The sequence below is a fragment of the Astatotilapia calliptera genome, chromosome 6 (assembly GCF_900246225.1).
Source record: "Astatotilapia calliptera chromosome 6, fAstCal1.2, whole genome shotgun sequence".
NCBI lineage: Eukaryota > Metazoa > Chordata > Actinopteri > Cichliformes > Cichlidae > Astatotilapia > Astatotilapia calliptera.
Genome location: NC_039307.1, coordinates 15355346 through 15366117, shown reverse-complemented (window position 1 = coordinate 15366117; position 10772 = coordinate 15355346). Strand labels below are relative to the sequence as shown.

General features: G+C 41.1%; 1 protein-coding gene across 2 annotated transcripts in view; it reads left to right on the top strand.

Annotated features, from left to right (window-relative positions):
• Positions 1 to 605: 605 nt before the first annotated feature.
• LOC113023992 (alpha-1,6-mannosylglycoprotein 6-beta-N-acetylglucosaminyltransferase B-like) overlaps positions 606 to 10772 on the top strand; it is a 122766-nt gene continuing 112599 nt past the window's right edge. For both annotated transcript variants that reach the window (XM_026170530.1, XM_026170531.1), the window contains exons 1-2: positions 606 to 1205; positions 5384 to 5496. In XM_026170530.1, the coding sequence (XP_026026315.1) occupies positions 1138 to 1205; positions 5384 to 5496 (181 nt within the window). In that variant the 5' untranslated portion in view covers positions 606 to 1137. The remainder of the gene's footprint in view (positions 1206 to 5383; positions 5497 to 10772) is intronic.

Genomic DNA, 10772 nt, shown 5'->3' with positions numbered 1-10772 from the left:
GTCATGCAGAAGTGAGTGCGACGCGGAGGGTCTCGACCATCCAGACCTGTCCATCGCTCCAGTGTCGAGGGACCAGCATCAAGTCAGTCACCGGTAGCTACAATGATACAGGAAATAAAATGAATTACCTCACAAATAAAAGAAGTACGTGTGTTTGTTAAAGAGCTTTTCAATTTATATGCTCGACGGAAAATTGGCTAATGAGATTGTCAGAAAAAAACTTCATCTGGGAGACAGCCCAAATTCTCCAGCGTGTATTGTACAGCCAAATGAATAAGGAGCGAAAATTTCAGAGAAGGAAAAAATCACCTCACGTTTTTCCAAATCTAAAGGGAAATAAATAAATAAATGAATAAATTCTTATTTTCTTCTATATTTACTTACATTTATACTTCTAGTTAATAGTTTCTTTGTGTTTGTAGACCCTTTCAGAATATAATTAGGCAACATTAGTGTCTGTTTGTGAAGGACTGTGATTGTAAGTAATTTGCAATTTGGATGTTTGACATTCGCGCTTGGATTTTTCTTCTTTTAGTGTTTGTCCCCACTGTTAGAATCGGTTGCTCGTTGGCGGGGCTATTATTTTGAAAAGATTAGCCGGACGTTCAGCACTTCACCTGAGCCAGCTCGCCTCGTGAGAGCTGAACGGTAAGACCGGCTGGCTGGTTGGCCACACTCGCGCTGGGTGCGCTGCGAAGTTAAATCGACTACGAAGCTGTCTCTCCTCTTTTAAAACCAAGAGAGCGAGCGAATATACCGACCGACAAACAAACATCTTCCCTCACATGTTTTATCAAACGCCATTTTTTGTGCGTTTTTTCTTTTTTTTTTCTTTTTTGGTGAAGGACTCCAGAGCTTCGGCGCAACCCGCGGCGACTTCTCCTTCACCGTGCTCGCCTGGAGACGGAATATAACGCTTTAATGACATTTTCACTCCCGGATAAAGAAGCTCACTGAATGAAACTTTAGACTTTTTCTTCTGGATAGGTGAAGAAGCTCCGCTGTTTATTTTTCTATCTGTAGAAAAGGCGTGTTGTGCTGTGGACCGCTGTATGGGACGCACTTAAAAATGGTCGGTCACCTCAAGTTCCAGGTCGGGAGGTTAACAACGATGTCAGGACTCGCTGGTTTTGGAAAATGATTGCTGGCAGCACCGACGCTAAAATAATGGTCAGAAGATGTCTAGTAACGTTCAAACCGTTCAGGTGAGAACAAAGAGCTGACACAGTTTTCTTATAGCCTCCAGCATCGTGTGCATTCCCCCCTCGCTGCGTTTATGTTTAGCATGCAGTTTTATTTTTTGCTTGTTTTGTTTTTTGCTTTGTTTTTCTGACTGACTCAACTTCTGGCTGCACAGAGTTGCAAAGCCCTGAAAAATACAGTAATTCGGCAATGTGCACATGGGGGGCAGGGAAGGAGTGCATACATGTGTTGTCACTCATCAAAACACCCACACACCAGATGTTCCTCCTATCAATTCCACCTAAATCCATATGGATAAAGACTGTAAATGTTGATAGAGGGTCTGCACTATTTGCAAACCGTGCTCTAACTTGCTGTAGTTTCATATTGCGTGGATCGCTGATCTACACCTGTGTGGCTCTGTTGCATTGGACAGGATTCCTTATATATGAATAAAAGAGTTTATACTCAACTGAGTAGATCTGTCAGCCCTTCCTATTCAATTTTCTCTGATAGTGGCAGATTTTAAATCCTTAAGGTAATCCTTCCCCCTCCCTACAATTTGCCTTATACCCAGTTTCCATTGCTGAAAGTGTTACATGTATGTAGTAGGGTAAGGGAGCAAAGCTGTGCAATCTTTGAAAAAAAAAAAAGGGGTGGGGGTAGTAGGATGGGGGTGGGGTGATGGTTACATTCATGTTGCATGGAATTACTTCACCTGCCATCTACTCGGTAGATCAAGCATTAACTCAGAAACACATTCAGCTAAGCAGCTTTGTGATAAAGCCACACTAACCTCGACAGCACAGACAATGAGCGCTTGTTGCAGATTTGTGTAGTATCACATTTGAAATTATGCCAGATTCCATTATGTTTTTCCCTTAAAAAGCAGGTTGGTGAGATGAAGGTTCCCAGGGTCAATGCACAGATCCCCGAAAAAGCACAATAGTTGCAGTACATTAACCTTAAGTGATACCCCAAGGCTCAAGCCAAAAAAAAAAGTGCCAAAATGATACATGTGGAAACATAACCTCCAGTGAATTTTTATATGGTTCCGTTTCTGTGTATTAACTCCACAAATTAAGAGTCATTATGAGAATTTAGGCTCATTTAGGTGCCAGGAAAAGTTTCCTGGAAAACACCACAAGTAACACCTATTACCTACCATGCCTGGTAGAAATTCTCTCCCTTCAAAATCATCTACCTAGAGGCAAAATCTGATAAGTATATTTGTGAGGAAGCCAGTTAACTGATAGCACATCTCTCCCTCTGATCCAATTATAAGGAGCAGAACATTCACTTTAAGCCTGTTAATTAAAGCCTCGTCAGGCAGGACCGGGGCATAATCCTCTCATATCACCCACCTAACGCCACTTCGCAAAAACGGCTAAACGATAAGAGAGGAAACGTTTGCCCTAGGACAGCATTAGACCAGCCTCTGCACTCCCGCGTGAGCTGAAAATCTCTTTTTCTCTTTCCATTAGCCTGTTTCTTACAAACATCGCTGCCTTTGCCTCATCCTCTGCACACTCACACACACAAAATATTCCTGCATCTGGGATAAATTATAAAGAAAAGATAAAGTGGATTAAAAAAAACAAACAACCTTTGTGTTTAGCTATAAAAAAAAAATTGTCTCTGAGTAACCCCTTTATCTTTTCCAAACTGTCACTGCCCCACCTGCCCCCCCCCCCTTATCGCAATATTACAAAGCACTGACAAAAACAATGATTTCCAAATAACAGGCCATCTTCAGTAAAGGCCTGTACCAGATCGGGTTGACTTTTCTGCTTTCCTCACTGGTTTTCTGAGCAGATGCTTGTAGAGTAAGTGCATAATCCATGCAGGTGTAAGTATCTTCGGATCACGGCTTCACAGCGATGTCAAATAATCTCTTGATCACAATGACTGTATGGGTTTAAAGTCACATCGCATATTGAAGTGTTGCAGTTTGTTCCTCTGACAGTGATCAAGCTGTTCTAATACATTCCATAATATGCATGGAACAGATGGGGTGGGGTTGGGGGGGGTTAGTATTTCTTAATATTGCAGTTTCCTGGGAGAGACAAACAGCTAAATGATAAAGCAGAACAAATGAGAGCGTGCAGCAATGGTTAGATACTGAGACTTTGAAATAGCAACTGTGATTATGTTCTGTAAATCAATAAAGAAATTCTACACACACAAAAAGCCTGTTAACATCCTGACACTTTATTTATTCAAGCCATTCGCTGTAATCTTGACGGGCACGGTGATAATCACTTTAAAGTGTTGTTGAATAACCTGCTTTTGGCGCCAGAAAATAACGCTGAGAAGGAGGATTGGGAAGGCTCATGTCAAAATGTACTTGTGCACAAATTACTGTGTGTGTGTCCTGCGCTGTAAATAATTGAATTCAACCGTATAGCAGCTTGTATTTGGTGCAACCCATTAAACTCAAGCTACGATCAATATGACTTTTTCAGTTTTAGTGTGTTCTTGTGTTCAAGAAGGATGGAAAAAAAAGTTTCTCAAAGAAGAGAAGCTTTGCTGGATTATACCTGATTGCATTTTCTGTGACTCAGGACAGGACACACTGGCTCTATCTTGAAGTCAGAGTCGCTCCAGTGGCTTGCCAAACCGCCAAGCTGTACACTTAACAAATTATTCGACATCATCTCTATCCCTTTTGATTAGATCAGCTCAGCAAATGTTCTTTTAAGTGGTCGTTCCTCCTCAGTGTTGATAGTAATTTGTTTCCTCAATATTAAGAGGTTTAATTCAGAAACTGGTGTGACAGGAGCTGCTTACCATTTCTGGAAGTGCTGTCAGATTTTATAGTGGGCCAGGCATTCATGTAAACAACTCATGCCTGGCTCTGGAGGAAAAGCAAATATAAATTATTCATATATTTGTTTTCTTCTACCACTTTAAGTTCTGTCCAAAAATTTTATTTGTGTGAATTGCCATAGTGATATTACAAAATCATGCATTTTAAGATGGGTATAATTTGTATGGTTAAAGAATTTACCCCCCAAAATATACATGATTTAGAAATATGGCTTAAGTTGCTGAATTAACTGCTGTTTATTTTATTTTTGTTTATTGTCACTTAACCCAGTTTTTAGGGGGGGGGGTCCCCATTTGTGGAGGTTATCAGTGGAGCAACATTTTAAAAGTAGGGCTCGACTTGTTAGGCACAGAGGCTGACTGTTATTTTGTCCAGTGAATCAAAATCACTGACGGCCTTTCCTCGCTTCTTCCCCCAAAGACTCAGCATAATGAGATAACCTCTGATCCATATACACTGAAGAGAGTAACTTAACTAGGACAAGAATTATACAGACACCAAAGACCTGATTTTTAAACTCTTTTAAGCCAGCGATTGCATTCTCTCATGGTCGTCTAACCAGGCAGAACCGACACAGATCCTCACTTTCTTTTCCCCTCTGTTTTATGGTGACATTTTAAACATCTGATATTTGCCACAAAACAACGTTTTATGACAGAGGGCTGGCTGATGCCACTTTTTGTTTCAAAGACTTTAGTTAGCATTACACTTTCTTACCCGTTTTTAGCAACGTAATGCTTTTGGCTCCATTCTTCCTTCTTGATGCCTTTTTGCCCTCTCTCCCTGTGCACACCTTTCACATTGCATTAATAATCACTTGCTTTTTTTTTGCTTTTTTTTTTGCCCGCACTTAGCAACACATTATTTTGGCAGTTGTTCTTGATGTGTGCCAAGCAGTAATGTCACAACACTAGTTTGTTTCAAGTGCCCTTTGGCTTCGAGAGTCTTCTCTTCTATGTGCGATCACTGCTCCGTTTGTGCTCTGCCTTCTGGAACTTCTTCCTTTTTTTTTTGACTCTGTTCATGTCTCTTCTCCACATTTTCTCCCATCCTCTCATCTTTCTATTTTCCTCCTTTTTTTTGCTGTCAATCATTTTATTCAACTAAAACGTGTCTTCTGTAATTGTTGGCATTTTCATCTGTGTACAATCCTACTTTTTCTTTTCATGCTTTACACCTTTCATCATTTTTCCATTGTGTGGCTTAAAAATCTCCCTCTCTTATTTCTCTTTCTATTATTATATTATAATTATTATATTATATTCCAACTACTTTCCCACAATATCAATTTACCTGCCCATCTTGATAAATATGCTTTTCCTGTCTTAACTCCCCTTTTATCCTTTCCCCTCTCCTCCCACTGTGTTGCAGGATATTCGTGGTGGGAATAGGCTTCTTCAGCCTGTGTTTTCTAATGACCTCTCTGGGGGGGCAGTTCTCAGCAAAGAGACTGGGGGACTCCCCCTTTACCATCCGCACAGAAGGTAATGACATGTTTTGTGTGTGACAATGAGAGCCCGCTTGCAAGTATATGTGTGTAAAAGCTCTTCCTCTGAATTAAAATGTTTCATGTTTTAAAATTGGTATACTGCATAGAAATCATGAGGAGAAATTCAAATACCACTGCACAACCAGTGAAATTGTGAAACATTACACCAGTGTGACCTTTAGTGGGAAAGCTGCTGCTTTTTTACTTTAAAGACTCAGAATTCATCGAAAGCTGCAGTGGTTGGATTAAGATCTTTATTTCAAAAAACAGAAGAAGAACCTTGGTGTCTCCACACCTTTGCACACAACAGTACACTTGAAATGAATCTTAATCCCATTAAAACACATATAATATGTACAGTGGCAGAAACAATAGAATAGAATTCGCATCATTTTAATGTCTCCATGGGACATTTTGCTTTACAGGTTATATGCCAATACAGTATGTACATGGATCCATGTTTGCACACATGCATATGGTAAAACCCAACACTGGATCTAACTGCACACAAACTGTAAGGGAGAGGATTGAAAAACAAGAGCAGGACAAATGACTCTCTGAATCTGTTAAATCTGGAACTATATGTGTAAAGACTGCTGAGTGTCTGAAAGACTGGTTTGTGCAGTTGACAGGACCATCATTTCTACTTTACTGTTTGTTTATATTAAGAATATCAAACCAGCAAAATATAGAAAATTAACTTGAAAAATAATAAAACATCTTCATCAATGCATGCCTGTATTAAAACTTCTTCATATAAACTGGATATTTTTACCCCTCTGAGGGCCGACCACACACCCTGTCATCTGTTCCAAGTTCCTGGACACCAGAGCAGCAGCTATTACCCCACACAACACCTCACCTCTACTCTCATCCCATCCTCAGCATGTCTTTCTGCCTACTTCATAAATGCCGCAGTGTTGCCTTTTATCTTTCTCTCCACTGGATGTTTTTCATGTTACTGAGCTGGTTTGTAGAGCTAAGGACTCCACCTGTCTCCTGGACACTATGCCAAAAACCTTGGCCAAGATATCAACAAGTCTTTAGAAATTAGACTGGTACCCTCAGCTCTCAAATAGCTGCTGTTTGCTCCATTGTTAAAAAACCTTACTTGAACCCTGATAACCAAAGTCAAACCTTCCGTTCATGAGTAAAATCCTGGAAAGAGAAGCTGCTTCCCAACGCCACAAACTCTTTGAACCCTTGGATTCTGACACAGCACTAAGACTGCTCTCGTCAAGATTACAAATCACATCCTCTTTGCTGCAGACCCACATCAGCATCCCCATTCTCCTGGACTTTTCAGCAGCTTTTGGCAGTCTCTTATTCTATCCTCCTTGACTCTGTCCAACTATGTTCACCTCACAGATGTAGCGCTCTCCTGATTTCAGGATATCTTGCTGACAGGAGAGATCATGTCACCTGGATGTTCCTTGTCTAGTACAGTCAGGCAATGTCTCCCAAGAATCTGTGCTGTGACCTCTTCTTTTCATCATTTACCGCCACCATCCACTATTTTGAGCTGAGGTTCCACTACTATGCTGATGATACACAGTTAAATCTCAGCATTAAACACTCCAGTCAGCACCTTCCTCTGATCCTTATCAGGTTCTGGGAAACATCAAAATCTGAATGTCAACCAACTTTGTCAAGTTGAACAACAATAAAATCGAACTGTCGGTTGTTGTTTCTAAGCCATCGTCCTGAAAGTGGCTGATCATGGCCTTAATGTGAATATATTCTTCATTTCACCATCTCCAGATGTTTGCAACCTGGATGTTGTTCTGGACTCCACTCTCTAATTCTCATCACATATCAAATCTGTCTCTAAATCCACCTTCGACCATCTGAAAAACATCTCCAGACTTTGGCCTTGACTCCCAGACACAGCAGCTGAAACCCTCATTTATGCCATGTCCATGCTCCACAAAATCTATTGGACCTTCTGTTCCCCTAAACCCCATCTCAGACTCTGTGTTCACATGTTAAAGTCCTTCTCTCCATTCCCTCACACCAGGCTGTGGTCCTTTGGGACAGAGCCTCCAGCACTGTTGCTCCCACTCTCTGCAACATGTTCCTCCCTGAGTTCTGCAACACACTCAAAAAGCATTTGAAATGTCACCTACTCACTAAAGCCTTTGGCTGTTGACTCTTTAAAAAAAATGGTCTAAAGCAGCGGTCCCCAACCTTTTTTGCGCCACGGACCGGTTTATGCCCGACAATATTTTCACAGACCAGCCTTTAAGGTGTCGCGGATAAATACAACAAAATAAAACTAGTACCGGTACCGAAAAAAAGAAGATTTATTCATAACACACGTGAAAAGACCCAGGAAAACCGAGTTAACGATAAAAACGATAACAAAATAACGCTGAAAACCGATAAAAACCCTGAAAACCATCCATTTCACACCTGAGCCTCAACTCTCGCGGCCCGGTACCAAACGACTCACGGACCGGTACCGGTCCGAGGCCCGGGGGTTGGGGACCGCTGGTCTAAAGTAACCTTGGATTTCTTGAAATGCGCTATATAAATCTAAGCTATTATCATTATTACTGTTACGAGTTAAATCCTTAAATTTGACTCCACACATCACTTTGGCTGCTTCACTTACACTGCGTAGACACCAAGCTGTTGTCCAGCAAAGCCAAAACTCAACAATGAAATGTCTTAAATAAGCCTGCCAGCAATATCACATGAACAGGAGCGTAGGTTGACCACCACTGGTAAGACAGAAAAAGAGAGAGTGCCATTGCAATCTCCTGCTGTCCAAGGTGTGAAGATAGAAAGTCAGAGTTCATTTTCTGGAGGCCAGCTACTTCCCACTACTGCTAGAGTTAAAATAAGAAACGCTGTGTCCTGAGGACATTTCCACATGTGTGTAGCATGTGTGTATGCTGTGCAGTAGTCAAAGCTTGCCGTGTGTCAGTTTGCGTGGGTGTGAGAGCAAGTTAAAGACGAAGCAAGAGTGTTCCTGTAAGTGTGAATCACTCAGGTGTTGGTGTGTGTGAGTGTGCAGTCTGTCAGAGAGAAAGATGAAGCAGTGAAAATGGAAACAGAAAATAGTGAGTTTAAATGAATGCAGAGAAACTGAAGCGTATTAAAGCTCAGGAGCACAGTGTGTGAGAGAGATAATGGGACAGAGGGAAAGGGGTCATTTGGGATTACTTTGCTTGTGATAAATTGAGATTACTTTGTTTGTGTGATAAATTGGGATTAATGCGTTTGTGTCAGTGTTTCTTAGCAAAATGTACTTGATTACTCAACCGCTCATGCACTGCAGCCTGCAAAGACATTTGGACCAAGCTCATTAAAAACTTGGTGTCCAGCTGCACTTACCCATAGCAGTTAACATTGTCTGTGTTTGATGGCATGGTTAAATGTATTTGTTTGTACCCACTGTGTACTTTAAATGTCTTTTTGTTTATCTATGCACAAAAAATGTCCCTATCTCTGTTATCCACTTTGCCCGGCAACATTTGTTTGTGTGTATGCCTTACTGTTTCACCTCCACTTCTGCCTTTTTGTGTGTCTCTGTGGTCTGCTGCCTCACACTGTTTTTGCTGATTTTCCGCTTTCTGTGTATTTGTGTGTGTTTGTGATGAGCCGGCAGGAAATTGGCTGTTAAATGGGGCGACAGTAGCAGTGTGGGACAAAATTGAAACCAGAGAGACTGAGAGCCCAATCCATCTGCTCTCTGTGAAATCAACCCCCTTAAAACAACTGGCCCTTTCATTAAGCCTCTACTCACCACCTGCAGAGCAGTAGACACACACACACACACACACACACACACACACACACACACACACACACACACACACACACACACACACACACACACACACACAGAGTTGCACTCTTCTGCCAGTTCGTACATGTGACAACCTGCAATGTGACCAAATGAAAAATCATCTTCTTTTGCGGTTGAGGAACACCAAAGCAATTGCTTACAAAGCTTCGACATCTTTAAGAGTTCTGAGCAAATGTCTGTCCTCCTCCAGAACATCTTATGTACGTAAATGCGCGTTCCAACTTCTTATCTGGTGCGCGTCTTTTATTTTGACAGCGAATGCGCACCTGCGGACCACTTATGTGCAGCCCTGCTTATAAGGCTTGGTGTAGCCTGATAGCGTTGCCTGGGTTCATGGTTGTGCTAGTGCATTTGGTGTTAATTATTGTGTATTTGTCCCTCAAACTTTGCCACTTCTTTGTGCTTTTCCTCACATCCATTCCGGTTTTGGCAATCTTCCTCCAGGAATTTGCTCCTTATATTGATGCTATGATTATTATTCCTTATTCCACACTGAGACAATGATTGTCATTCTCTCAATGACAAATTCCAAAACTGTGACAACAAAGTAGCTGCAATGTGCAGGAGGAATCGGCAGTACTAAGCACTCCCATCACAATAGCTGCGTCGACCTGTACTTACATTTCTAGGGAGACTCATGTCAGATTATGGAGTAGGGTTTCAAAGAAATTTGTGGTAACGACGCAGCTATGGCACAGATCTCCCAACTGAAGCACAAATCCCCAGTAAACTGTCAACAGATGATTGAGTTGTCATCTAAAAGGACATCTCTCCATAGAAAATTTATTTAGCTGTAGAAAATGAATGCTAGTCCTGTGAGATCACAGAACAGGATATTCGTAGGCCAAATGCTTCTATGCTTCTTGTTTTTTCCTCCATATTACAGTTTTTTACAGACGCTAGGACACATTTCTCAATACTTAGGTCGCGTTTGCAAAACTCCTCACACAGTGAGCATAACAGAAGTCTATGTGGGCTAAACTGAGGATCAGTTATCATTGTTTTGGCACAAAATGCATTCAATGACTACATCTCTCAAATTTCATGAATTATCTTCTCACTCAGACACAACAACTGCCAAAAATCTTTGTACGGACAGGACATTTTGCATGTGCTTACATACTGTTTTCAAAACTGTTAAACTTATGGCCAAAACAATAACACAATGCAAAACTTGAAAAGACAGCAAAATTCAACAACAATATTTTATTGAAACATATTTTAAATCTAAAAATGCAGTTTAACCAGCCACAGCTTATTCTCATTGTAGATGAACATCTACACAGGTGTTACTCCTTCAATTTTTCAACTCCTTCAATTCTGGCATGCCAGAAGATTATTTCCTAGGTGTATTGCCCTAGATGACATAAGATGTGATGTGGATGAGAACATGTGGCCAAATGGAGAAGACCGAGTAGATTAGCATTACTATTGTATGTGTATCAGTGGATGGTGTG